At 46.0% G+C, this 24485-nt stretch overlaps 1 protein-coding gene across 2 annotated transcripts in view; it reads right to left on the reverse strand.

The window, feature by feature from the left end:
* Positions 1 to 16990, reverse strand: part of RRAGD (Ras related GTP binding D) — a 42320-nt gene extending 25330 nt beyond the window's left edge. For both annotated transcript variants that reach the window (XR_009054402.1, XM_057740079.1), the window contains exons 1-2: positions 16582 to 16990; positions 1920 to 2215 (exon numbers count right to left, since the gene is read on the reverse strand). Coding sequence is in view for 1 of the 2 variants with exons in the window: in XM_057740079.1 (XP_057596062.1) it covers positions 1920 to 2215; positions 16582 to 16720 (435 nt within the window). In the remaining variant the exon portion in view is untranslated. The remainder of the gene's footprint in view (positions 1 to 1919; positions 2216 to 16581) is intronic.
* Positions 16991 to 24485: the final 7495 nt, after the last annotated feature.

Consider the following 24485-nt stretch of genomic DNA (forward strand, 5'->3'; position numbering starts at 1 on the left):
GACTCCTGCTGCTACCTACTTCAGCAGCTACAGAAACAGCAGCTGTGACGACTCAGGGTGAAAAAGGAGCTTGGAAGAGACAGATGAGCGAGACAGCCCTAGAGTCTCCCCTCCCAACGAGCGGCTTGTTCACAGCCTGGCCCGGCTCCTCTTGGGCTCCAAGCTCCCTGATTTATGGTGCTGGCTGACCTGAGGCAGGAAGGCAGGAGATACTGCCAAAGCCACAGATGGGCCAGAAAACAGGTCAGTACAAGCGGGACAGCCAGGAAAGCACGACTCACAGCAGGGCCTGGACCCGGTGCAGGTGCTACAAGCGTGCATCTCTGGATGGGCCCTCGGGAGGAGAGGCACGGCTGCTCGTGGATCAGGTGTTGGAATTTACAGCCTCCCGCCTCCACCGCCCCCGAGAAAACTCCTTCGGACCATATGGCCACGCTCCCACAGCTCTACAAGTTTACCGTGCAGTCACTTGGAACTAAAAGGCTGAGCTGAAAATTTCATTATTATATTAAACAGGCACTTCGTCCCGTGAATGAATTTATGATGCTCTCAGGCATGAGTAGAATGGTTTTCCAAGCGTGGGCACAGAACCATTATTACGAACAGTCTTCACAGCCCTTCCTCCCTAATACCACTGGGCTCCCAAAGGGCACGGAGGGCTGGGCCCCGCCTGTCTGATTGTAGGCCCACAGTTTCAGGGAGACGTCGGGGCCTGAGCTTAGAGTCGGTTTAGGGCATTTCTGTAGTACTTGTTGCCTTTTATTCCCCCACAGCTTCAAAGGAGGGCCTTCAGGCTGGGCTACCCATTGGGGCCAGGTAAGAGCACCTGGATGTGGGAGAGTCTGAAGAACATCAATGTCAATGTCCCAGTCCTGCTACCTGTGCTTTTTCCTAAGACCGACTTGCCTGAGATGCATCTGTGGTCCTGCTTCCCTTCTCTTCCTCCCCTTACGCCTCAAGCCCTGCTCCCACTTCACAGGAGAAAGGCCCAGGGTATTAAAAACCCAGGATGCCATAGAGACCATTCAGAAGGCTGGTCTGAATAATGATAAAGGGAGTGACTCTAATGCCTGGGTGATAAGGTTCTTCATCAGCCAAGGGACTCCCAATTCTTTGCTTTCCGCAAAATTAAAAGGGGACACAATCAGCATGTCTGATAAACCACGAAAAATAATTTTGTTTGTGATAGAAAATTGGGTCATCTAGGGGATAAAACTTGCAAGGAGTTTAAATAATTGAGCCAATGCTAGAACAAAACTCACCCCATATCCACTTTACGTGAACAAGGTTTCTCAGTACTTACAGCTATACAAACAAAAAACAAAAATAGAATTGATGTCAAATCCTTAGTCAAGCTTAGATACATGAAATAAGTGGAAAAAAAAAATATGTATCTCAAATTTTACACTTTGTATTTAGTTAGCTATAAAATACACACTAGTCATGCTGCCTTAATTGTGTACTAGTAGTAACTACAATACTTTGATTCAGAAGAAAAATGTTCACACTTAGAACTTTATCTTCGTAGGAAACAGTAAACATTTTGAAATGTGAATATATACATACGTGTTTTTGTTGCGGAGAACCTGTGACCTTTTACGGATGTCTGCCAAGAGTACCAGAGTGGGGGGACACAAAGTTCCTGTCACTGGCCTGCACGGTGGTCCTCTCCATCTGTGAGGTTTCCTCTAGGGTTTGCGGAGAGCACACAGTTCCCGAACATCAATTATTTGTCCGGGCTGCATGGAAGGGAGCATTTTCCCATTTGCAAAGCCTGAGAGCCTCAACTGAGAAACACTAGTCTGGAAGAAAGGCCTATTCCTGACTCAAAAAACCAAACCAAAACGACTGCAAAGGAACTTGTTTGAAGGTGGGGGAGGGGGGCTGTGGTCCCACCGGACCCCGAGACGGAGCCTTACCTGGGAGTCTATGACAAATATCAGGGCTCCTGTCCCCCGGAAGATCATCTCATAGTCAAAGGTAGGGTCAAAAAAGTCAATCTGTCCCGGGAAGTCCCAAATCTGAAAGTTAACAAAGGAGCTGTTGGACACGTCTTCCCGACAGATCTTGTTGGTGCTCTCCAGGAACAGGGTTTCGTTGGGAGACATTTTATGAAAGACGACTTTCTGGATGGATGACTTGCCGCTCCTCCTCAGCCCCATGAGCAGGATCCTGGGCTTCACCTCCGTGCTGAAGGGGTCGCTAAAGTCCAGAACTGGGGAAACCACAAGACAAGAATGAGGGTGAGACGCTGTGGCAGCGGTTAACGAGACGAGTTTCACTTCCGCCTCAGATGTGATTTATGATCCACAGACGATGCTCCGTTTCCAAATTCGGAGACTGCCAACTCCATCACCCCGCTCATGGGCGGGGACCACCTCTCACCCCATTTCAGAGGGCCAGCAAGCCTGGGCAATTCCCCATCATGAGCAGGGACTCTGGAGTGTGAAGTATAGAGGTTTCCTGGCACAGGCAGTCAGGGGAAAGAACCCGGTCTCAGCATTCCAGAGCAAGGTCCTTCTTTGCCCAGATCATCAGTCTCTGCACTAAAGAGATGCTGGTTTATTTGAGTTACGCCTCAAAGAAATAATGTTGGACTTCATCAAAATTTAGAACTCTGGTGCTCGAAGGACACATTAAAAAAGGGAAGAAAACCCACAGAATTTGCAAATAATATATGTGATAAGGGTCTAGTATCCAGAATATATAAAGAACTCTTACAATTCAACAATATAAAAAATGTATAAAGGATTTAAGTGGACATTTCTCCAAAGGTACACAAAAGGCCAATAAGCGCTTGAAAAGACGCTTGACATCATTAGTCAATAAGGAAATGCATACGAAAACCATGAGATGCCACTTCATACCCACTAGGATGGCTAAAATAAAAAAGTCAGGCAAGGGCTTCCTAGGTGGCGCAGTGGTTGAGAATCCGCCTGCCAATGCAGGGGACAGGGGTTCGATCCCTGCTCCAGGAAGATCCCACATGCCGCGGAGCAAGTAAGCCCGTGCGCCACAACTACTGAGCCTGCGCTTTAGAGCCCGTGAGCCACAACTATTGAGCCCATGTGCTGCAACCACTGAAGCCCACGTGCCTAGAGCCCATGCTCCACAGCGAGAAGCCACGGCAATGAAGGGCCCGCGCACCAGAACAAAGAGTAGCCCCCACTCACGGCAACTAAAAACAAAGTACGCGCACAGTAAAAAAGACCCAACACAGCCAATAAAATAAATTAATTAAAAAAAAAAGAAAGTCAGGCAATAACAAGTGCAGAGAAATGGGAACCCTCATACACTGTGGGTGGTAATGTAAAATGGTGTGCTTTGAAAAAACAGTTTGGCAGGTCCTCAAAAGGTTAAACATTGAGTCACCACGTGACCCAGCAATTCTATTCCTAGGAATAAAGAAGTAACATGTGTCCAAGCAGAAACTTGTACATGAATGTTCACAGCAGCACAATTCATAACAGCCAAAAAGTAGAAACAATCCAATGGCCATCAACTGATAAACAGATTAACAAAATGTGGTATATCCATGTGATGGAATGTTACTCAGCCATTAAAAAGGAATGAAGTACTGATTCATGCCACAGCATGGATGAACATCAAAAATGTTATGCTAGGGGCTTCCTAGGTGGTGCAATGGTTGAGAATCCACTTGCCAATGCAGGGGACACGGGTTCGATCCCTGCTCCAGGAAGATCCCATGTGCTGCAGAGCAACTTAGCCCATGCGCCACAACTATTGAGCCTGCGCTTTGCAGCCCATGAGCCACAACTATTGAGCCCACGTGCTGCAACTACTGAAGTCCACACACCTAGAGCCCGTGCTCCGCAACAAGAGAAGCCACGGCAATGAGAAGCCCGTGCACCACAATGAAGAGTAGCCCCCACTCACTGCAACTAAAAAGAAAGCCCGCGCACAGCAAAGAAGACCCAACACAGCCAATAAAATAAATAAACAAACAAACAAATAAATAATGTTATGCTAGGGAATTCCCTGGCGGTCCAGTGGTTAGGACTCTGCACTTCCACTGCAGGGGCCATGGGTTTGATCCCTGGTGGAGGAACTAAAGATCCCAAGAGCCGAGCCGCTTGGCTGGCCGAGGGTAGGGAGTGGGGAGTTATGCTAAATGAAAGAAGACAGACACAAAAGGTCACATATCGTTCGATCCCATTTACATGAAATGTTCACGACAGACAACTCCATAAAGACAAAGTACTTAGTGATTGCCAGCGGCTAGAGGGAAGCGGAAGTGGGAAGTGACTGCTAATGGATGTGTGTTTTCTTTGGGATGATAAAAATGTTCTGGAATTAAATAGCGGGTATGATTGCACTCCTTTGTGAATATACTAAAACCACTGATCTGTATACTTTAAAAGGCAAACACTGTAGTATGTGAAATATATCCCCATTAAAAAAAAAAAAAAGGCTTCATGACTGACAAAAAGAAAAGACCCAGTATGAAACTTGGAGAAAGATCAAAAAAGAAACCAACACTTTAAAAAAAAAGGCAGAATATAGGAAAAATATAGAAATATACATACATTATTTTTCTAAATTTCTTTGTTTCCTTCTGAGCTATACCTCAGTATGTCTTTCTCAGACCCTGGTCCTGATCTAAGCACAATCCAAAAGAGACTGGAAAGCAATCTTTTATTTCCCTTATTGCAACTAACAATTTTTTCCAAAGTTCTACAATTACCTAAAACACAGGTTACTACTTCATAGTATCTTAGTAAATTTCATTTATTACATATAATATTTTGATGTTTGAATTTACAATAGGTGCAGGGAAATACAGAAATTTCAGGTAAAACAGTAAGTGAATAAAGAAAAACTAAGTAGATGTAGATGTGCACAGATACTAGTCCACTCTAAGCAACACTTTACTCCCATCCTTCCCACACACACTTTTCCCATTCAACTTAACACATATCAACAAATTGCAGATGATATGCCCTAGACAGAATGATGTGGAAGTAAATTACCCAAAAGACCACCAGCTTTCTTCTTCTTCATCAGTGATTATATGCTATACTCACAGTATTATCATTACAAGTCAATCTTAGCAAAAGCAGGACATGAACTGAAAAAATAGGACTTCCAGTTTCAAAAATATCAGACTAATAACGTGTCACAGTCTTCCCTTCTCATACTGAATACCTAAGCATAACACAAAAGATATGAATAATAAATAAACAGATGAACAAATAAAAATGGATAGCTAAGCTTGAGACCAAAAAGAGAACTCAAAATTGACAAATTACTAAGAAATCCCTAAGAAACACAAAGATCAGATTGAAGGGGGAACCTGCAGCCCTTGATTATGAGTGGTAGGGTTCTGCTGGAAAAGAGAGAACTGGAAGCTCAAACAGGAAGGGACAAGAAGACAACCAACAGGGTTGTTATTTGGAGAATCACAGTGAAAATAGCCAAGCAGATAAACTCTGCACCCACCCTATGTACACACTAGACTATCTTCCAAGTGGGAGCAGTGAATATAGGACTGTAGGTATGAGGTGGAAAGCAGTGCCCTAGTGGCTAGTGATGCCCAGAAGAAACAAGAAGCACCCACAGTACCCCCTCCCTGTACTCTGACCTTCCCTAACTCTCACTGCAATGTGTGTGTAGTCCAAGAGGTGGAAGAAGCACCATCCTGCCTCCAGACATTTCCTCAAATGCCAAATATTTGAGGAAAGACAAGATTATAGAAGAGAATACAGACTCAACAAATGGAAGAATGTATACCTGAAGAAGCAGAGTTCATACAGGAGTCAGAGTAAACTTTCAAGTATAATTAAAACACTCAGAGGTCACAGAGAATATGGCATTCATGAAACAAGAACAGACAGTTTCAGAATAAGAGCAGTTATGAAAAAGGGCCTTAAGGATCTTAGAAATAAAAACACAATTGTTGGGCGGGGAGGATATATGGGTTAAAAAGCAGAATAAACACAGATGAAGAGGGCATTAGTGAATTAGAAAGTCAACTTCTCTCAGAACATAGTACAAAGGGATAGACACTGGAAAGTATGAAATAAAGGTTAAAGTAACATCAAGAATAGGATGCAGAAGTCCCATTATTCTTCAAAGAAGTTCCAAAAGGAGAAAATACATAATATAGAGGAAAGCAATATTTAACTAAATAATAGATAAGCCTGTTTAAAAAGTAACACTTAAAATGAACAGGCCCCCAAAGTAAAAAGGAGAAATTTAAACCAAAACAAGCCCACATCTAGAATAATCACAGTAAAACTTCAAAACATCAAGGATAATAATAAAGTCCTTAAAACTATGAGAAAAGGAAAACAATTACCTACAACGGAATCAGAAAGACATCAGACTTGTTGACAGCACGGATGTAAGAATAGGACAGTATTGTCAAAGGACTGAAGGAAAATACCTTTGAACCCAGATTTGTTGATATATACCCAGTCATACTATTTTTCAAATGTAGGAGTGAAATAAAGATGTTTTCAGACACCCAAGGACTCTAAAAGTTTACTCTCTACTTAATCTCTCTGAAAGAATTACTCAAGGATGCACTCCTGAAAGAAAACACACTCAAATATAGGGGAATGCAATAAGCAATGGAAGACAAATTTTACTGAAACCCATTAATTTAAAGTAAGTATTGATTTTAAATTTTTGAATAAAAATCAGAAACTAAAATTCCAGACAATGTAGACATGGGAGACTGGTGAGGGAGAGGTAGGCAAAAGGTAAGTAAGAGAAAGCTATGGTCCTTGTTAGAAAAGCACAGTTACGGGGACTTCCCTGGTGGTGCAGTGTTTAAGAATCCACCTGCCAATGCAGGGGACAAGGGTTTGATCCCTGGTTCAGGAAGATCCCACATGCCATGGAGCAACTAAGCCCGTGAGCTACAACTACTGAGCGTGTGCTCTAGAGCCCACATGCCACAACTACTGAAGCCTGCGCGCCTAGAGCCTGTGCTCTGCAACAAGAGAAGCCACTGCAATGAGAAGCCCGCCGCAACTGGAAAAAGCCCGCGGGCAGCAATGGAGACCCAACACAGCCAATAAATAAATAAATAATTTATTTAGTTTAAAAAGCACAGTCATGTATCGATTTTTTTTTTTTTTGGCACACGGGCTTAGTTGCTCCGCGGCATGTGGGATCTTCCTGGAGCTAGGATCGAACCCGTGACCTCTGCATTGGCAGGCGGATTCTTAACCACTGCGCCACCTAGGAAGCCCCTATGTATTGATTTTTTTAAAATATAAGAATAAGCATCTCAAACCAGTAGAAAATATAAGTGCACGTTTAATTATGTACAACTACAAAAATATTTACGTGCATATAAATGTCTTTATTTCTTCCCAATTGATACTGCTGGATATGGGTGCAGATTTTCTCTTCAGCAGGGTCTGCAAGTCTCTATGTGGCATGATCATGGGTACTAGTGCTCTGGAGGTTCAATCTCCTCCTGCTGGGAGAGTGGGGAGGTCATGGAGACCACGGTGGAAAGGGGAGGGAGTGTGTATGGGTGTTTACATACAGAGAGCAGCCGGGAAGTGAAATACACATACAGCTAAAACATACACACACAGCTGGAAGTATCCACCCCCACCCCACCCCCGCCCCCGCCCCCAGCAACTCTGTGGAGACCCTGCACACCCATGCAGATGTATTTTATAGTATTTAACTGGCATGTACAGAAATATACGGTGTGCCAGGGACCTCGCTAGACATTTCTACAAACTTTACCCACCCAGGGAGGAGGTACAAGTCTGTTTTACACCTGAGGAACTTGGGGGAAGGAACCTGCCCAAGGTCACAGGATTGGTATGTGCTAGAGCCCTTACCCAGGGCCTCAGCCACCAATCAGCTGGCATTAAACTAAAACTGCAACAAAGACAAAAGAAGAGACCAGAAAATATCAGAGTGCGTTATGCCTAACAAGAGTAAACACTGCTACTGAAACTCTTTTACATTTACTTAAACGTAGGTGGGTGCTGGTTCCTAATATAAATGTATTTTTTATTGTGGACCCACAGTGAAAAAATGTTGTAGGGCCACTGCGGTTGAACTGGGGGGGGGGGGGGGTGGTTCTTACATCAGAAAAGCCTGCTGGCAAAAATCTTCCCTCTAATCCTCTCAGTCTCTTAAATATCCCTGTTTCTGAAACCCTATGGGGTTTCTCAGAGGATCTGGTTCCATTCTGGAAGTGGAATCAGGGAACTTCCATCAGAATGGGAAGCACCCCAGCCTCCAGGCCTCCCGCCAGAGGGCCTCAGCCCCCGCCCCCCATCACATTTCCTTGAGCATCACCCACTTGCTCAAGCTTGATAAGAACCACCTGAGAAAAGTGAAAGTGTTAGAATGAAGGATGTGAGCTGCTTTGAAAGGGGCAATAAAAGGGCTAGTCCTTTTTTTTTTTTTTTTTTTTTTAAAGGAAAATCAGAAAGGAATGACAGGAGAATCTGGGACTAGACATGGGACCCCAGAGAGGGCTCTTTAAAAGTGTCCCGCTGGGGTTTGGAGGAAGTTGCCTGAGTGAGGTGAAATTAACAAGAGGGCAGTTTGTTCCCCTTGCATAAAGGTTCCCTGAACATCTGCCAAGTGTTCTGTTTGACAGGGCTGAGCCAGGGGCTGCAGGCACAAAGAAAAGCTTCATTCCTTAGTGATTAGTGGGGAAAATAGACAAGAAAAGCTGACAACTACAAGGCACTGCTATCTAGGTGTTACCGGTTCCGTGAGAAGGTTCTCTGGAGAAATAGCATCTGAGCCTTAAAGGAGAGGAGGCGTAAAAGAGATGAATGAGGGAAAGGTCATGCCAGGAAAAAAAATCTGGCCTTTCTGGAGTTTTGGGAACATAGTTTAAAGACAAGAAAAGCCTGCACACTCTCCAGCGGCTTCCCACAGCATTTAGAATAACACTCAAATGCCTTCTTCCCCCAAAGGTCCTAAGTGGGCTACCCTCTCATCCCATGCCTGGTTCACACTCCCCACCAGTTCCCGAACCTGCAGCCACACTGGCCTTCTGCTTCCTCACCTTAGGGCCTCCCTCTGCCTGGCTGGCTTTTCCCAGGCCTCCCCTGGCTCCTCCTCCCACTCAGCCCACAGGCAATTTTACCTCCTCTTGCCTCCGTGGGGTCCTATCACTTCCTAGTATCCCTGCATCACCTTCACAGTACTTTACTATACAAAATTATCTTTCCACTTTATGTTTGTCTTATTTACTTGTTTATTGTCTCACATATCCACAGGCAAAATACATTGTAGCCTGTGGTGTGAACCCAATAAATGTCAATTGAATAAATTAACTGATAGATAACAGGTTAGCTCATGAATGAGATGCTGCCAAGTCTGGATTTTACGCTGAACGCCATGATGAAATCACTAAGGATTTTAAGAGGAGACTAACATGTTCAGGAAGCCCACTCCAGAAACAGACTCCCTTAGAGGGGGTCAGTGTGGGGACAGCAAAGGGGTCTAGAATAAGCCATTATGGCATAAGAATTTTTTTGAGCTAAAGGCACTGGAGTTCCTGAAATCCCTTATTTGCCTAAAGCAGACCCTCCCAAAAGAACTCATCTGTCAAAAACCTCCTCCCCAGGAGCAACTCTCATCTTCTCTTCTTGGAGACTGAGACACAGAAGAGAAGTCAGCCCTACACCCAAACAGACACTGTCACCAACCTATCATATCTGCCACCTATTCTCCTATGAGCCCATTTACCTTTCTAGTGATTTGCTTTTCCATAAGTGCCCCTTCCCCCATCCCCTTTGAAGTCCTTTTTCTCCCCAGAAGTGCCCCTCTACCCCTCCTCATCCTCTATTAAAATGGTATATAAGGCCCAAATTCTACCTGCCTCCTTGAGTCAAGTTTTTGTGCATTAGGACTTAATTAAATCTATTTTTCTCTTGTTAATGTCTTTTGTCATTAATGTTTAATTTGCAGGACTCCAATTCAGAACCTAAGAGGTTTTCCTCCCTGACAATAATTAGGAGGCTGTTCTAGAAATACAAATGAGAAGCAGGTGGAAATGGGCAGATGGAATGGATTCTTGAGAAGCTCAAATCCAATGAATAGTACTTGGTGATCTTCTGAACATAGAGGACAAGGGACAAAGAAACCCCACGTTCCTGACCTGGAAGATCAAGTGAATAAGGGCCCATTCATGAAGCTCATAAAGGCAAAGAGGCTGAACAGGGATTTGAAGCTGTTGAGTCTGGGGTACCTGTTGGCCTCAGCTCCAGTGAGGAGAAGATCCAGGGCCTCAGAAGTCAATACAGCTGTGAAGCTGCTGGCAGGTTTGAAGCGGCAACGCAGGTTGCTGAGGTGGTCCGTGCCTCATCCGTCCTTTCTTCCCCTGATCTTGTTGGCTGAGGGTGAGGGCACGCTGGAGAGGTTTTGGCCTCAGCCACCGAGAAACTGCTCAAATCCACCCGCTCCAACCTCTTATCACGAGCGGTTACCATTACCGAGCACCCGCACAACACGCAGTTTCTTCTCTAATCCCCAAATTGATAGCGTTTATTATCCAGACGTGAAAACTGAGGCCTCAGTGTTTACCACAGTGAACACTCAATAGATGTTCGCTGGTTGGGAAGATCAAATTAAAGTGATTGAGCAGAATGTGAAGCTAAATTAACTGAAACTTTAAAAAGAAACTCCACATTGGACTTTGGCCCAGCCCAGCACTTGGGTATCAAGAGGATGAGCTTTATTCCCAGGTAAAGTTTATCCACTGTGGTCAGGGGCACGGAACACACCTTACCTATCTTCCACTGGGTCCTGTCGGTACCCAAATTTCCCAAATAGTGCAGCTTTGTAACGAGACCACTGAGGATCCCAGGGAAACTCAGTCACCCAAGAGCAGCGTTATGGGGAGGGGTTATCTAACTGGACCATTTGTCAGCCTTTAACATTTGCAGCCTAATGACTTAACCCAGAAGTGGCAGAGCCCTGTCAAAAACGACGGAAAGAAGGGAGAAAGATGGATCAGGGACTTGGGAACAGGGTTGCCTGGGGGCCACGCCTGACTGATCTGTGGGCTGGGAATGTTCACAACAGAGAAGGAACCAGAAATCAGGAAAATGGGAACTGAAGTTCTGACGGGGCCGGCCCTGGCTTCCTGGGGGAAACGAGGCACCGTATGAAATGCATTTCATAAATTCTGATGTATCAGACAACTGAGAGCTATTATAATGAAGGAAAATTCTCCAAAACGTGATGCCTTTGAACAGACCCAAAACTGGAAAATAAAACAAAGCTTTAACAAAAGAATCAGGATAATGTGGCAGCAAATGGATTGGCTGGAAAAAATACTGTGTTAGTGCCAGACTGGGGTTCAAATCCCAGCTTGGCCACTTACCAGCTGTATAAATGCCCATACGTGTTCCAGAGCCCAGGAGCCTTTACTTCCTCATCTATCAGTCTCTATCAGCATGTACACACACACACACACACACACACACACACACACACACACACACACACACACACACACACACACACACACACACACACACACACACACACACACACACACACACACACACACCCCTCTTCTTTCTTTTCTTTCCCCAGCCCAAGCCTAGGTAACGAGAGGGTCTTCTGTGGAATGTGACCACAGTGAGAGGCTCACTCAGCCTTAAGGGAAAGCTAGAATGTCTTTGCTATTAGTATTCTGCAGGCTCCACAAAGGCTTAAGGTTCTATGTACTTATGGTTTTAGGAAGATGCCTCTGGTTTTTTTCCCTTTGCATCATTATCTGTGGTCCTTTACATGTCTGATCAATGGAACTACTTACGCATTCAAGACCCAGGAGTCCAGTAAGAAATTCCAACCCAAGTGGGAATTAAATATATGAATAATAGTACTGTTAATAAGAGAATATGCAAAAATTATGAAGATTCACTGTTTAACTACTTAGTAAGAAAAATTAAATGCAATCACAACATGTATTTTCAAAGACAAAGGTTTTTGAAGGTAATTTTTATTTATATGTGAAGACCAAATCTTTTTCTATGAAATTCTCACATATCACATTGGCAGGTGACTAAAAAAAAATGATTCTACATGTGAATGTTTCCTTTACATCTGTATCCAATTACATTTCTGGGAGTTCCCTGGTGGTCCAGGGGTTAGGACTCATTACATGGCCATGGCCCCGGTTCAATCCCTGCTAGGGGAACTAAGATCCCACAAGCCATGTGGCACGGTCAAAAAAACCCCACATTTCTAATGTGTTCTGATTTATCAACGTTTCTGCGAGAAGGGAAAAGTGTTCTTATGAACTTCTTTTTCCTCCCAGTCATTCAGAGAGTGATTAAGATTAGTTTTGTGCTGTCCTCTGTTTTACACACTGTGAAACAGGGCTGGAGTCTTCCCCAGAGGTCCTCAAGAGGAGAAAGTCCACCAGCTCTCTGAGCGCATTAGGCCAGCAGTGAAAAATCCATCTGTCTTGCACATCCCAGCAGAACCAGGGAAAGCCACTGTCACAGGAGAGCTTTAAAGCCCTTTTTAAGAGAGAATTAAAAAGTTGCCCTTAAAAAAAAAAAGGGTAAGGAATACAAGAATAAAGGAGGTAGAGAGGAAGTAAGAAAAACGAGCAGGACAGACGTCACTGTGATAGAAGTAAAATCGTGTCACCAACAGTGATGGGAGGTGGGGGGACGGAATAAAGCAGGGTGAACTCAGACACCGCACCCGGGGACAGAAGAAGACAATCCTTCCAACTCTGAGCCACATCCCTTATCGAGAACTCCAGGACTTGCTGATTCTGCCTCTTTTTTCCATTAGACTACCCCACGTCTGTTCTAACATTAAAATGGGAGAGATTTCTGATAAAAGTAGAGAATTAAGATTCTCTAATACCAGGAATCATGGAAACATGTTTACAAACATCCGATATAAAAATGTGCCAACTATATGTATCTGAATAAGCACTGGGCCTAAGGTGTGACTTTGGTCACATCATTTTTAACTATTTTGTGTTTCCAATACTTATATATCTCTGTATTTCCAGAGCCAGAAGGGAACCCAAGAGATTAGCTATAGCCAGGGTTGTAGTCAACCCAACTCTTTTTGGACAAGGCAGAATTACAAGAGAAGGGACTTACATTTCCATGAACTTGACCCTCTCCTAAACCTTGCTCAGTTCTAGCCCAGACTGTGGTTGCAGAAAAGCCCCCTGGCAACTCTGAGCCATTGATTCAGTATCAGAACAATTCTCTCTACTTACTCTCAAGAAATGAGAAGATAAATTCACTAATAATTTTTTAAACTATTTTAACAACAACAGAAAAAGCTGACACTAATGATTAATAGAAGTGAATTGCCAGATTCACTGCCCTTACACCCCTCAGGGAAGTATCACCTGCTGATTCTGGATTTTTCATGTCTGCAATAACCACCTAAACTGTCACTTCCTCAGATCCTGAGAGAGTGCACAGGCTGCTACGAAAACAAGACCACACTTGACTGTGGGTGAGCAGCTGTCTTCGCCAAATTTCCCTTTAAAACTGGGGGGAACTTTGGGAAAAAGTAATTTCACTTTCTGATTAAATATGATCTTTTAATTGCTTTCCTTGTTATTATAGTTTTTAAAGCACTGTAATTTACTAAAGACTTAAAGCCCCTGTGTCTAAAAATAACCATTACTTTTGGTACAATTGTTTTTAATGGTTTAATTATTGCTTCCTCTCTCTGGAGTTTTATCTGGGTTGAAGGTGAGACTCATCTTATCTCCAATTAACGACCCTGAAAGGGGGGTTGAGAAGTGCCCAAATCTGTCCTTAACAGAACTAAAGTGCCCTAGAACACACCGGCTATTCATAAATAACATCTGGAGTGTAAGTCAGGGAAGTGCACTTTAAGGCTCATCTTTGCTGCACTACATTTTCAACCTTAGCACAATGTGGTACAATGTACAAGGCATTCAGTTTAAAAAAATAAGATCAGAGGTTCCTTGTAAGACTACGGGAAATAAAAATCACACTACCCACCTTCAATCACGTTCTTTTGCACAGCAGTGCTGGTCAGGCCTGCATCCCACCCACCAGGGTAGATTTCTGAACCTCATGGAAAAAGCCCCAGGTCTTCACAAAGCTCAGGCACCAGACCAAGTCCATTAGGAAGGTTTGGAATTCATTAGAGAAATGCTTTGCTCATGGTTCTGAGTGCACCATATTCATCTTTTCTCAGAGAAAATAAGTCCTCCTCCCCAGCCCCCACTTTCCATTTCTTGAGTTTGAGAGTAGGTAAATGTAAAATTTACCCAAAATAACACAGGGTTATAAGGCAACACATGCCCAGGGCCCATCAGAAACCGGGATGACCATTTGGTAGCACGCTGCTATCTCAAGAACAAAAGGCCACAAGAACAGAAGTCACAGCTCCCAGCCTCCACCCCCATCCTGACTCCCCAGGACCATATCAGCTGGCATGACAGTTGTCAGGGACAGTCCTTGCTAGAACTGCTGACTGAGGGACCTATCTGCTTCTCTAGAAATCGAATGTTCTGATAGAGATTCTGCATTCAGGCCTAAACCCCCAAACCAAAGCCAGCAACACGTGGAAAGAACAGGAGCCCTAGATAATGGAGGAACTCTTCAGAGAACAGACTATACCCACAGCAGGCCCAGGTGGAGAAAGGCCAGGCTTCAGTTGTTTGCTCCTCTTACCACACAAATATACTCAGGGCTTTTACAGCAAGATTCCACTTTGATCCCAAGAACTCACGAGGGAGGATTTTATTACTAAAATAATTACAAGCGTCAGTTACAGGCGGATTTACCTTGGGTTAGGAGCAGTGGGGAGCATCCCACACCCAGCTTTGGGGAAGCCCTTTGTTCAGGAAATCTACCCCCCTCAGCCAAAGCGTTATTTCCACTTCAAGTCCCTAGATCAAAATTTTAAAGTGCCCCCTTAAAGAACTGCAGAATAAACAAACAGGTACCGGGCTTTTCCTGGAACTCAGTCTCTGGCCCCCAGGACAATATCAAATTACAGGGTTTTTCTTCCCATATATAGTCTCATTTCTTTTCCTTTTTTTTTCAAAGAGGATCACCATTGCACCCTATTGGGTGTCTACCATTTCAAATACCTTGCAAGTACATCCCCTTTCTGAATCTCTCCGGAGCCTCCTAAGAATCTAGGAAGAGCTAACAAATGCAATTTGAATAATAATGAAGCGACTGAACAATTTAATTACCAAAGGTAGCCCTAGAGACTCCAACAAAAGGCTTGAAAGCCTTTATCTACAAACATGTGGCCACCTACTAGACTGTGGAACCGACTATGGGGAGTGCGGAAGAGAGAGGCGAACAGGTGCACACACGAGTTTAAGCAAATAGGGAATTAGCACAAGTGCTCCCCGGGGACCGGACACTATGAAAATGGGTGACTTGGAAAGCTCCTTTCTCATCTATCAGGCTCAAGGTTTAGTTAACAATCTTCCCTTTCTGATTAATTGAAAGTAGCACCTACCTTATGCAAAACAATGAAAACTGCCCCCCAGAGAAAGACTTGATTTATATGGAGAACTGAAGGGAAGTTCAGTGAATTTTCAATAAAAGTTCTTCAAAGTCAGCAGTCAAAAAAGTACCTGTTATCCCTCATACAATTTCTTCAAAGTGAACACTTTAAAAGTTAGTTCCTTCTTTAGGATGCTGACAGTTTCACCTAGATCTTAGGGTTACCTGCCTCATTCTACTGACCTTTCCAAATGACCTTACGATCAAGGGCTTTTTTCTCGATTTGGAGGGAAACAAAAAAGATGAACCTTTCTGGAATCCTCAAAAGCTCTCAACTCCCTTAGGCCTTAAGAATTAAATGCAGGAAGCCCCCACAGGCCGAACAATTGCTAATTCCCTCTTCTTGAACAGGAAACAAGAGTTTGCTTCTGAGTGGCTCTGTATTCCGCCGCCCTGCGCTCACTCCACGGCAGGCGCTGTCATGCCCAGGTGGTGACACTGAGCAGAGATAAGGTGTCCTAACAACCTTATTTGCCTGGATCTCCGGGTACCCGCGGCCACTCGGCGACACCCTTATCACCTGGGTGCCTCCCTCAGCCGCTCCACCGGCGCCCCCACGCCGCCGACCTGGGAGGCCCCAGGACCCCTCCCGCGGCCGCACGGGGCAAGACTGACACCCGCAGCTGCCGACGACCCTGCCAGTCACGCTGCTGCCGGCTGCCTTTTTTAGCCACGACATCTGACCCCGGCTTCGACAGCAGCCTTCAGGGAGCGGTCCCAGGGCGCGCCGGGCGGTCCCTCCCCTCCCCAACCCCCAGACCCTGCGGAGAAGCTCGGCGTGAGGGGTAGGGGAGGTACTGGCCCCGGAGCGGCCAGAGAGCGCGCGTCCCTCCTGCCCAGTCCCTTCCTCTCTACCCTCCCCAACGATCCCGGTCCCCCCTCCGCTGCCTGCACCCGGGCTCCCCCATTTTGCAGCTCGCGGCGGCTCCTCTGGCGCCCCTCCCCACCCCCATCTCGCAACTCCGCTCGCCTGGATCCCCTCCAAGTCGCCGGCCCGCGCGCGCCCGGCCCGGCCGGGGTGCGGGCCGAGGACGCTCGGGGCGGGGGGCCGAGCGGGGGACCCGGCGCTCACCTCCCTCCTCCGCCCCGCTGTCCGGCTCGGCGTCCGAGGAGTCGGGCCCGTCCCCGTAGTCCGCTAGCCCCACCAGCTCGTCCTCCTCCTCGTCGTCGTCCTCCTCCTCGGGCTGCGGCTTCCCCGGCACCTGGCTCATCGCGCCCACGGCCGGCCGTCCCGGGGGCGACCGGGGTCCCCGGCGGCTGGGAGGGGTGGGGGGTGGGGGGCAAACCTCCCGGCCTGCCGCTCGCAACCTATTTCTGAATTGGGGTTTTGTGCGGAGGTTCGCGGGCGGAGGCGGGGGCCGCGCGTCCCCCGCGGCGGTCGGCGTCCCGGTCTGGGTCCCGCGGTTCCCAGCGCGCCCGGAGCCCCCCGCCCCGCCCCGCCCCGCCCCGCCCGCCGGCGGAGGAGTCAGCCGGAGCGCGGCAGTTCCTCCCCCGAGGAGGGAGAGAGAGACTGCGTGACCCAAGTCACCTGACACACACTGTCACACACTCACACACACACACACACACCCCGCACGGGCGCGCGCGCGCGCTTTCCCGGGCGCAGGCACCGCTCGCTGGGGCGCTGGGCCGAGGCCGCGCGCACACACGTCCGAGGGGGAGCAGGGCGGCGCGGGGCCCTCCGCCCACCCAGCAGCGCACACAGACACACGCCCGGGACCGGGGCCCCCGGACGCGGCGCAGTCACCCCCCGCGGCTGCGCGCCGGGGGCCCCCGAGCGCCCCTCCTGCACGGGGTCCCCGCACAGGCCGGCGAGCTGGGGGCCCGCACACCCTGAGAACCTCTCCCCGCCCATCCCCGACACACACACCCTACCTGGGGCGGCCTTCTCCAGCTTTTGGCCCTGGGCGAGGGTTCCAGTCCCACGTGGGCTGCCCACCCCGCCAACACTGCTGCGCCGAGGCCCCTTCTGAGAGCGGCGTGCCCAGGACACCCCGTGGGTGCTGAGGCTCCCCGAGAAGAAAACTCAAGAGAAATGCACCGCAGAGGCGGCGCGGTCTCCATAGCAATCCCCTTGCAGTGCGCGCTTGCAGTTCAAAGTGCTTCCCACCGAGCAAACATACGTATTCACTCATCAGGCCTACCCAGCTGTAAATGTTTCTGAAAAAAATAACACGCCTCGTGGCTGCCTAGCCTGAATAATGATTCCTCTGCCGCGTGTGGGGAAAGGTCTCAGGTGTATAACACACTAAGGGGCTATTCATAGCCACCTCTTCCTGTCTCATTGTTGAATAGACTGTAATCCCAAACCCCACATCTCAAAATAAAATGTTTCAAGGCTTTTTGGGGGGAGAGAAGGGGTGGTGGTGAGGGGAGACCATTCTCACAGAGGAATAGCAGCAGTGTGGGGGTGAGACTAAAACCTGCACTGCTCCACCAGCGTTTCACCACAGGACATACTGTACCCACCCTTTCTGGATACTGCAAAAAATCACGTGGATGAACTTCCTCCTGTCAAGCACAATGAGAAATAAACCAGCTGGCCGGCAGGATGCTCCAGATCCTACAGGTGCCAGCAGCTCAGCAGGTGGTGTGGGGGAAGAGAAGAGGAGGAACGGAGCTGAGGCTGGAGGCTCTTGGGGTCCCAGGGTGTGGCCTACGCAGGGAATTTGGATGAAGAACCTGCTCTATGCCAAGTGGCTGGGCTAAGGGGTGAGGGTGGGGGCTGCCACGTAGGCTCAGAACAGTGTTCTTGCCCTGCAAGAAATCCCAGTCTAGCAAATCATGACTCTTGTCCTCGACTTGGTAGTAGCTGTAGGTGTTGAAGGTGGATGCAGACACCTTCTAGAAGGTGGCTGCTTCTAATTGGGAAGGTCTTGGGATTTTCCAGGTAGAGGCAGTATAACATGTATCAGGGAAGGTCCTTCCCAGGAGAAAAATAGATGGTACACGCAAAGATTTTAATTTAAGAGGATTTTTAAATGAAAAGGGACCATTTACTAGGATGTGGGCAGATTTTAGGAACCCACACGGGGGTTGAGGGCAACAGTGGGAAGAGATTATCACCCCTAAACTAGTTGGACTAGTTGGTGTAAAGGAAGGGAGCTAGGACTTCCCTGATGGCACAGTGGTTAAGAATCCTGCCAATGCAGGGGACACGGGTTTGAGCCCTGGTCCGGCAAGCTCCCACATGCTATGGAGCAACTAAGCCCGTGCGCCACAGCTACGGAGTGTGTGCTCTAGAGCCCACGAACCACAACTACTGAGCCCCCTAGAGCCCGTGGTCAGCAACAAGAGAAGCCACCGCAATGAGAAGCCCACGCACTGCAACAAAGAGTAGCCCCCACTCTCCGCAACTACAGAAAGCCCACGCATAGCAAAAAGACCCAAAGCAACCAATAAATAAAAAAAATTTTTTTTAATTAAAAGAAAAAGGGAGGGAGCTAGAGTCCTGAACAGGGAGCACAAAACAGGTACGATAGCTGATGAGGAAGCAGGCACTGCCAGAACCACCTCCTGTCAAGGAGACAGCAGTGGGAAGGATGGGAAGGAAGACACTGACCTCTTTTGCCTCCCACCCCCAATTCTCTTCTTTTTTGGGGGGGCATGCTTGACAGCTTGCAGGATCTTAATTCCCCAATCAGGGATTGAACCCAGGCCCCCTGCAGTGGTAGCACAGAGTCCTAACCGCTAGACCGCCAGGGAATTCTCTCCATTCTGCTGAAAGAGCTTCCCATTGGCCAAATCCAGCTGGAGGCCAGAGGGCTAGAGAGCCTGGAACCTAGTCCAGGACTCAGAGATTGGGTAGGGAGGGCAGAAAGTGGGTTCCAGGGGTTGGGGTGGGAGGCAAATAGTATATTCAGCACAAGCAGGCTCTACTTGCTCTTCTCAGGGGAAATTATTTTAGGGGTACTTTTCCTAGTTCATTTTCATCCATTCTGTTTAAAGAACTACCTGGGAAGAAGTCTCTTTTAGAGTGGTCTTCAGACTTTCAGCTATCCCAGAACAAACCACCAGCCTGGGGAACTGTTGAGCTGGCCTGATTCAAACTGCAGAGAGCTATGTATGGGGCCCTAGAAGCCAGTCCAAGGTCAGTCCAGACCATCAGGACATCCTCCGGGCTGTTTGTTGAGTGTGTTTGCCCTGGGGACCCAGGGGTTCAGCCAGGACAATTGCTAAGCCAAAAACCCCTCGGTGCCTGAGACCAAGAATGAACGGAGATACCTGATGGTCCTCTGCCTGCCCCCCAAAAGAGAGATCCTGCCGGGGGTTGGGGAGGGAAACACCAGCAGTAGATTGGAGTACACCCTAGGATATTTGAGAATTAGATGATTCTTGAGAAAGAAAGGAACAAACACACACACACACACACACACACACACACACACAGACAAATCAATAAAAGCCAAATCCTCAAGTATGCTCCACCCCAAGGCAGATGAGAGTCATATATAGGTTTCAGAGATTCGAATTCACTGTCATTTCAGAAATGTACAGTATTGATAAAGTTTGAGCGAATAGAACAGGAAAAATCTTTATAGTTTTTCTTCTTTTTTGATTATTATTGCAATACTGTCAGCTTTGGAGTAAGGAATATGTTGAAAAATATCTTGGAAGTTCTTAAATTTAAAAAGTGATGTGTGTGAATTCTTTCAGAAACTAAATAAAAATAGAAAGACACTAAATCCTGAAAGCTTTGAGACACTCAGTGTGAGATCTGCTCGGTGAATGAGCTACTGCCCTGATCACTCTGGCCCGGAGCTCAGGCTCTGAGACATCTCCCTGGGAGGGTGTTCTCAAGAATGGGAGGACTTGTCTCTGGGCTACTCTTGGTTTTTGCTATTGTATGTAACCATGGCAGGTTGCCACATACATGATAGGTGCTTAATAAATGTTTATGAAATAAACGAAAGGAAAGGGAGGAAGTTATACAGTACATAGCCAGGCCTATTTTTGAGAGAAACTTCAGGACAAAACAGAAGCCAAATTTTCTACTTACTCTAAACCCTGGGAAATGCCACAGTGGGGTAGATATGAACTATGCTCTGCAAGAGTGCGACCAAAATGAGCTGACATGCAGGAGATGATGGCTCTCAGGCCTTGATCCCTTTAGGACTGCCTGAAGATTTGAAGGAATTACAGTATAATGACTTTTTGGCTTATTTTTTAAATTAATTAACTTATTTTATTTGTTATTTATTGGCTGCATTGGGTCTTTGTTGCTGTGCGGGCTTTCTCTAGTTGCGGAGAGTGGGGGCTACTCTTCGTTGCAGTGCGTGGGCTTCTTATTGCGGTGGCTTCGCTGGTTGGGAAATGGGCTGTAGGTGTGCGGGCTTCCGTAGTTATAGCTTGCGGGCTCTAGAGCGCAGGCTCAGTGGTTGTGGTACATGGGCTTAGTTGCTCCCCAGCATGTGGGATCTTCCCGGACCAGGGCTTGAACCTGTGTCCCCTGCATTGAGCAGGCAGATTCTTAACCATTGCGCCACCAGGGAAGTCCAGTATAATGACTATTGAATGCTTATTCTATTTTTGCCAACCCTTCCTTTCTAAAAAACTCAACTTTCAGAGATATTTTGCAGCAGCATGAAAGCTGAGATTTGTCTTTTGCCAAAATTTTCCAACTAATATTTATTCTTTTCCGTGAATAAGGAAGGCACGCTTGCAAATAATATTTGAAGTAATATTATTGTCTTTGATTTACGATACAAAAAATTCACCCAAGGTACCGCGTGGGGTAGATGGTAAAACTACTTTGGAACTCAGCTGAACGCTAGACCTTATTCCTATTAATGACCCAAAGCTAAAGTTACATTACATTATGGCCTGAAACTGAAAAGGAGGAAGGGGAAGGGAAGAGCTGGCTCCCAACCTCCTAGGTAAAGAAGCAAAACACACATAGACACTCAAAACTGGGTCTGTTTCTCAGGCCATTAATTTACAGAATTCACTGAAAGGAAGGAAAAAAGGAAAAATTGAAAAGCTTCCTAACGAACAAAAGTAGAAAATACTTATAATAAAATAATTGATCGGCATCCCTCCTTTTTATTAGGAACACAAATTGTAAGTGATTTAGTTCTCTTTATGACTTATGTGGCTCTACTGTACTCCACGCTAAGCTAAAGTATAACATCTAAGTGTATTTCTGTTTAAAATTTGAATTCTAAAGGCCAGAAGTTTGTGCCCTTATTTTAGTGAATTATTTTGCTGTTACCAATTAGATGCCTTGTGACAAGGATCATGAGAGCTATTTAAAAGAGACCTGTACAATTTAGGCAGAATAATTGCAGTTCTGAATAGGGCAAGCAATTAAATACAGCCTGCAGCCTGCATCTTAGGGTATTTTGAGGCATCTGATGGCATTGCGCCTGGTTCCTGGGATTCACATGTTGAAAGCCTTTCAGGCTTTCTTTTTAAATATGTATTTAAAGCCATTAATTCTCTCTTGAAGCAAAAAAGGAAAGAGCCTTCTATAGAATCTTGCCGGACTCCTGCTAATCCAGGAAAGCCAGATTTTTCAAGAGGGCAGCTCAGAATCTCCAGTTCTCTTAAGACAGTGGGTGGATGCCCTGATGAAATCATTATAAATCATTAAATCATTTCCACGGAGGCAAACCATTATTAAATATATTTTAGTAAAATAATGTTTTGATATTTTAAGAACACGCATATGGTAAATAGTCAAACAGCATAAAAGAACATCCAATGAAATATTGGTGTTTCCCCTCACCCACCCCCACACCTGACCTACCGTCTCCTGGTTTCCCTCCACAGAAAGAAACATTCTGCTTTAAATGTGCAAACATATTTGTAGCCTTTATAGAGACTTACACTTGATAACTTTATCTCTTTAATAGTCTACAAGTATATTTTTTTAATGAACATGAAGACAATTGGATTTTTAGGGCTATACTTTGAAGGAAATAGAGAGAGACGAGAGGGTAAATGGGGATGAGAGAAGGAGCCTGATTTAGATGGGGTCGCCAGAGAAGACCTTTCAAAGAAGGTGACATTTGAGTTGACCGTGAGAAGCAGACAGACAGCAAAGTGAAAGTCAGGGTGGAGCTTGTTCCCCTGAAAGGTATCTTCAACGTTGGAAAAACCAAGGAGAAGTGAAAGGACCTGGTGTTGGAGGAACAAAATATCTGTGTGATGAGAGAGGGGGAGGGTGGTAGGCATGAGAAACAGGTAGTCTTTTCCACCAGGATAAAGAGTTTGGATTTTATTCCAAGTGTCACGGAGGCATTGAAGAGTTTTAAGAAGGGAGGCGAAATGAATGGTTTATAAAGAGCTCATGCTGGTAGACTGTTTCCAAAGATGGCCACAATGATTGATGGATCATGCCATCCCACATGCCCTTCTGCAAATGTGACTTTACTACTCCTGCCTCCTATCTTCCCTCCTCTTAAATGTGGGCAGACTCTGGGACTTTCTTTAACTAACAGAATGTGGCAGAAGTGACAGTGACCTTGCTACTTCCTTTTTCACTTTCTTGGTGCCTTGAGCCGCCATGAAAAGAAGTCTGGGCTAGCTTACTGGAGAGGCCCCATGGATGGAGAGGTCCTGAAAGATTCCAGCGCACAGGCCCCAGAATCCCAGCCATCCATCTGAGGGGTCAGGCATGTGAGTAACACCATCTTGGCTTCTCCAGCTGAAATTGCAGCCACATGAGCAAGTCCAGCTCACTCTGCATGAAATACAGACTTGTTGTTCCAGCTGAACCCTGCTGGCCAACCCACAGAATCATGAGCAAATATAATAGCTGTTTTTGAAACCATTATGATGTGGGGTGGTTTGTTACACAGCAGCTGATAACTGATGTACATATTCTGGCTGATGTGGGGAAAATGGATTGTAGATTTCAGGATGGAAGCATATAACAGGAGGTCACTTTAGTAGTCCATAAGTGAAATGAATGGAGACAGTGGGAATTGAAAGAAGGGGACAGATTTGATATAAATTTTGGAGGTTAGAATAGATCAGATTTATTGATAGCTTAATTAACATCGATGGTCAGGGAAAGGACTCCTACCAGACATTTGATTTGAGTAACTAGACATTATGCCATGTATTAAAGTAAGTTATGCTTGGGGGGGGCGTCAAGGAAGGGAGGGAAGATGGGGATATGTGTATAAAAACGGATGATTGAACCTGGTGTACCCCCCAAAAAAAATAAATAAATTAAAAAAAAAAAAAAATAAAGTAAGTTATGACTCAGATAAGAACAGGACTGGGGAATGGGCGGTGAATCAAAGTCTTTGATTTCTAACATTCCAGTTACTGTATATTGCCATAGGGTGAGCTACCTTAATCCTGTAATTTTGGCCATTCTTAGATGTCTATCATGTTGTCTTTGGTATAAATAATGAATTTTTCCAACTGTGAGCCATGAATGAATTAAAGAAGACATTTGTAAAAGTTCCAAACTAGTGAGATGGAATTGCTACATATGGACTTCCATGAAAAATTAACTTTTTATTCACATGGACTTTTAAGGACAAGCTTCTGATATAAATGGTGCCATAACATGAGAGCAGAAAGCTCTTGACCATAGAGTCAGACAAACAGAGGTATTAACAGTTCCACATCTGTAGGTCACTTTGGACTTGACAACCCCTGCCTTGGCTGGGAGACTTACACTAACTACAATGATACAAAAAAAGCAGATTGTCCAAGACAAATGACCTTATTAAAAATCCACAAGAATAAGAGGGGTCTCAAGACGGTGGAGTAGGAGGACCCTGAGCTTACGTTCTCCCTTGGGCTCACCAAAATTACAACTATTCACAGAGATACTGCTGATAAGAAAAACCAGAACCTACCAGAAAACACCTTCTATAACTAAAGATATGGAGAGAGAACCACAACAAGACAGGTAGGAGGGGCGGAGTTGCAGTGCAGTCACCGCCCATACCACTGGGTGGGAAACCCACAAGCGGGAGAATAGTTACAGTCTCAGAGTTTCTCCTCAAGAGCAAG

Source organism: Hippopotamus amphibius, chromosome 6 (assembly GCF_030028045.1).
Source record: "Hippopotamus amphibius kiboko isolate mHipAmp2 chromosome 6, mHipAmp2.hap2, whole genome shotgun sequence".
NCBI lineage: Eukaryota > Metazoa > Chordata > Mammalia > Artiodactyla > Hippopotamidae > Hippopotamus > Hippopotamus amphibius.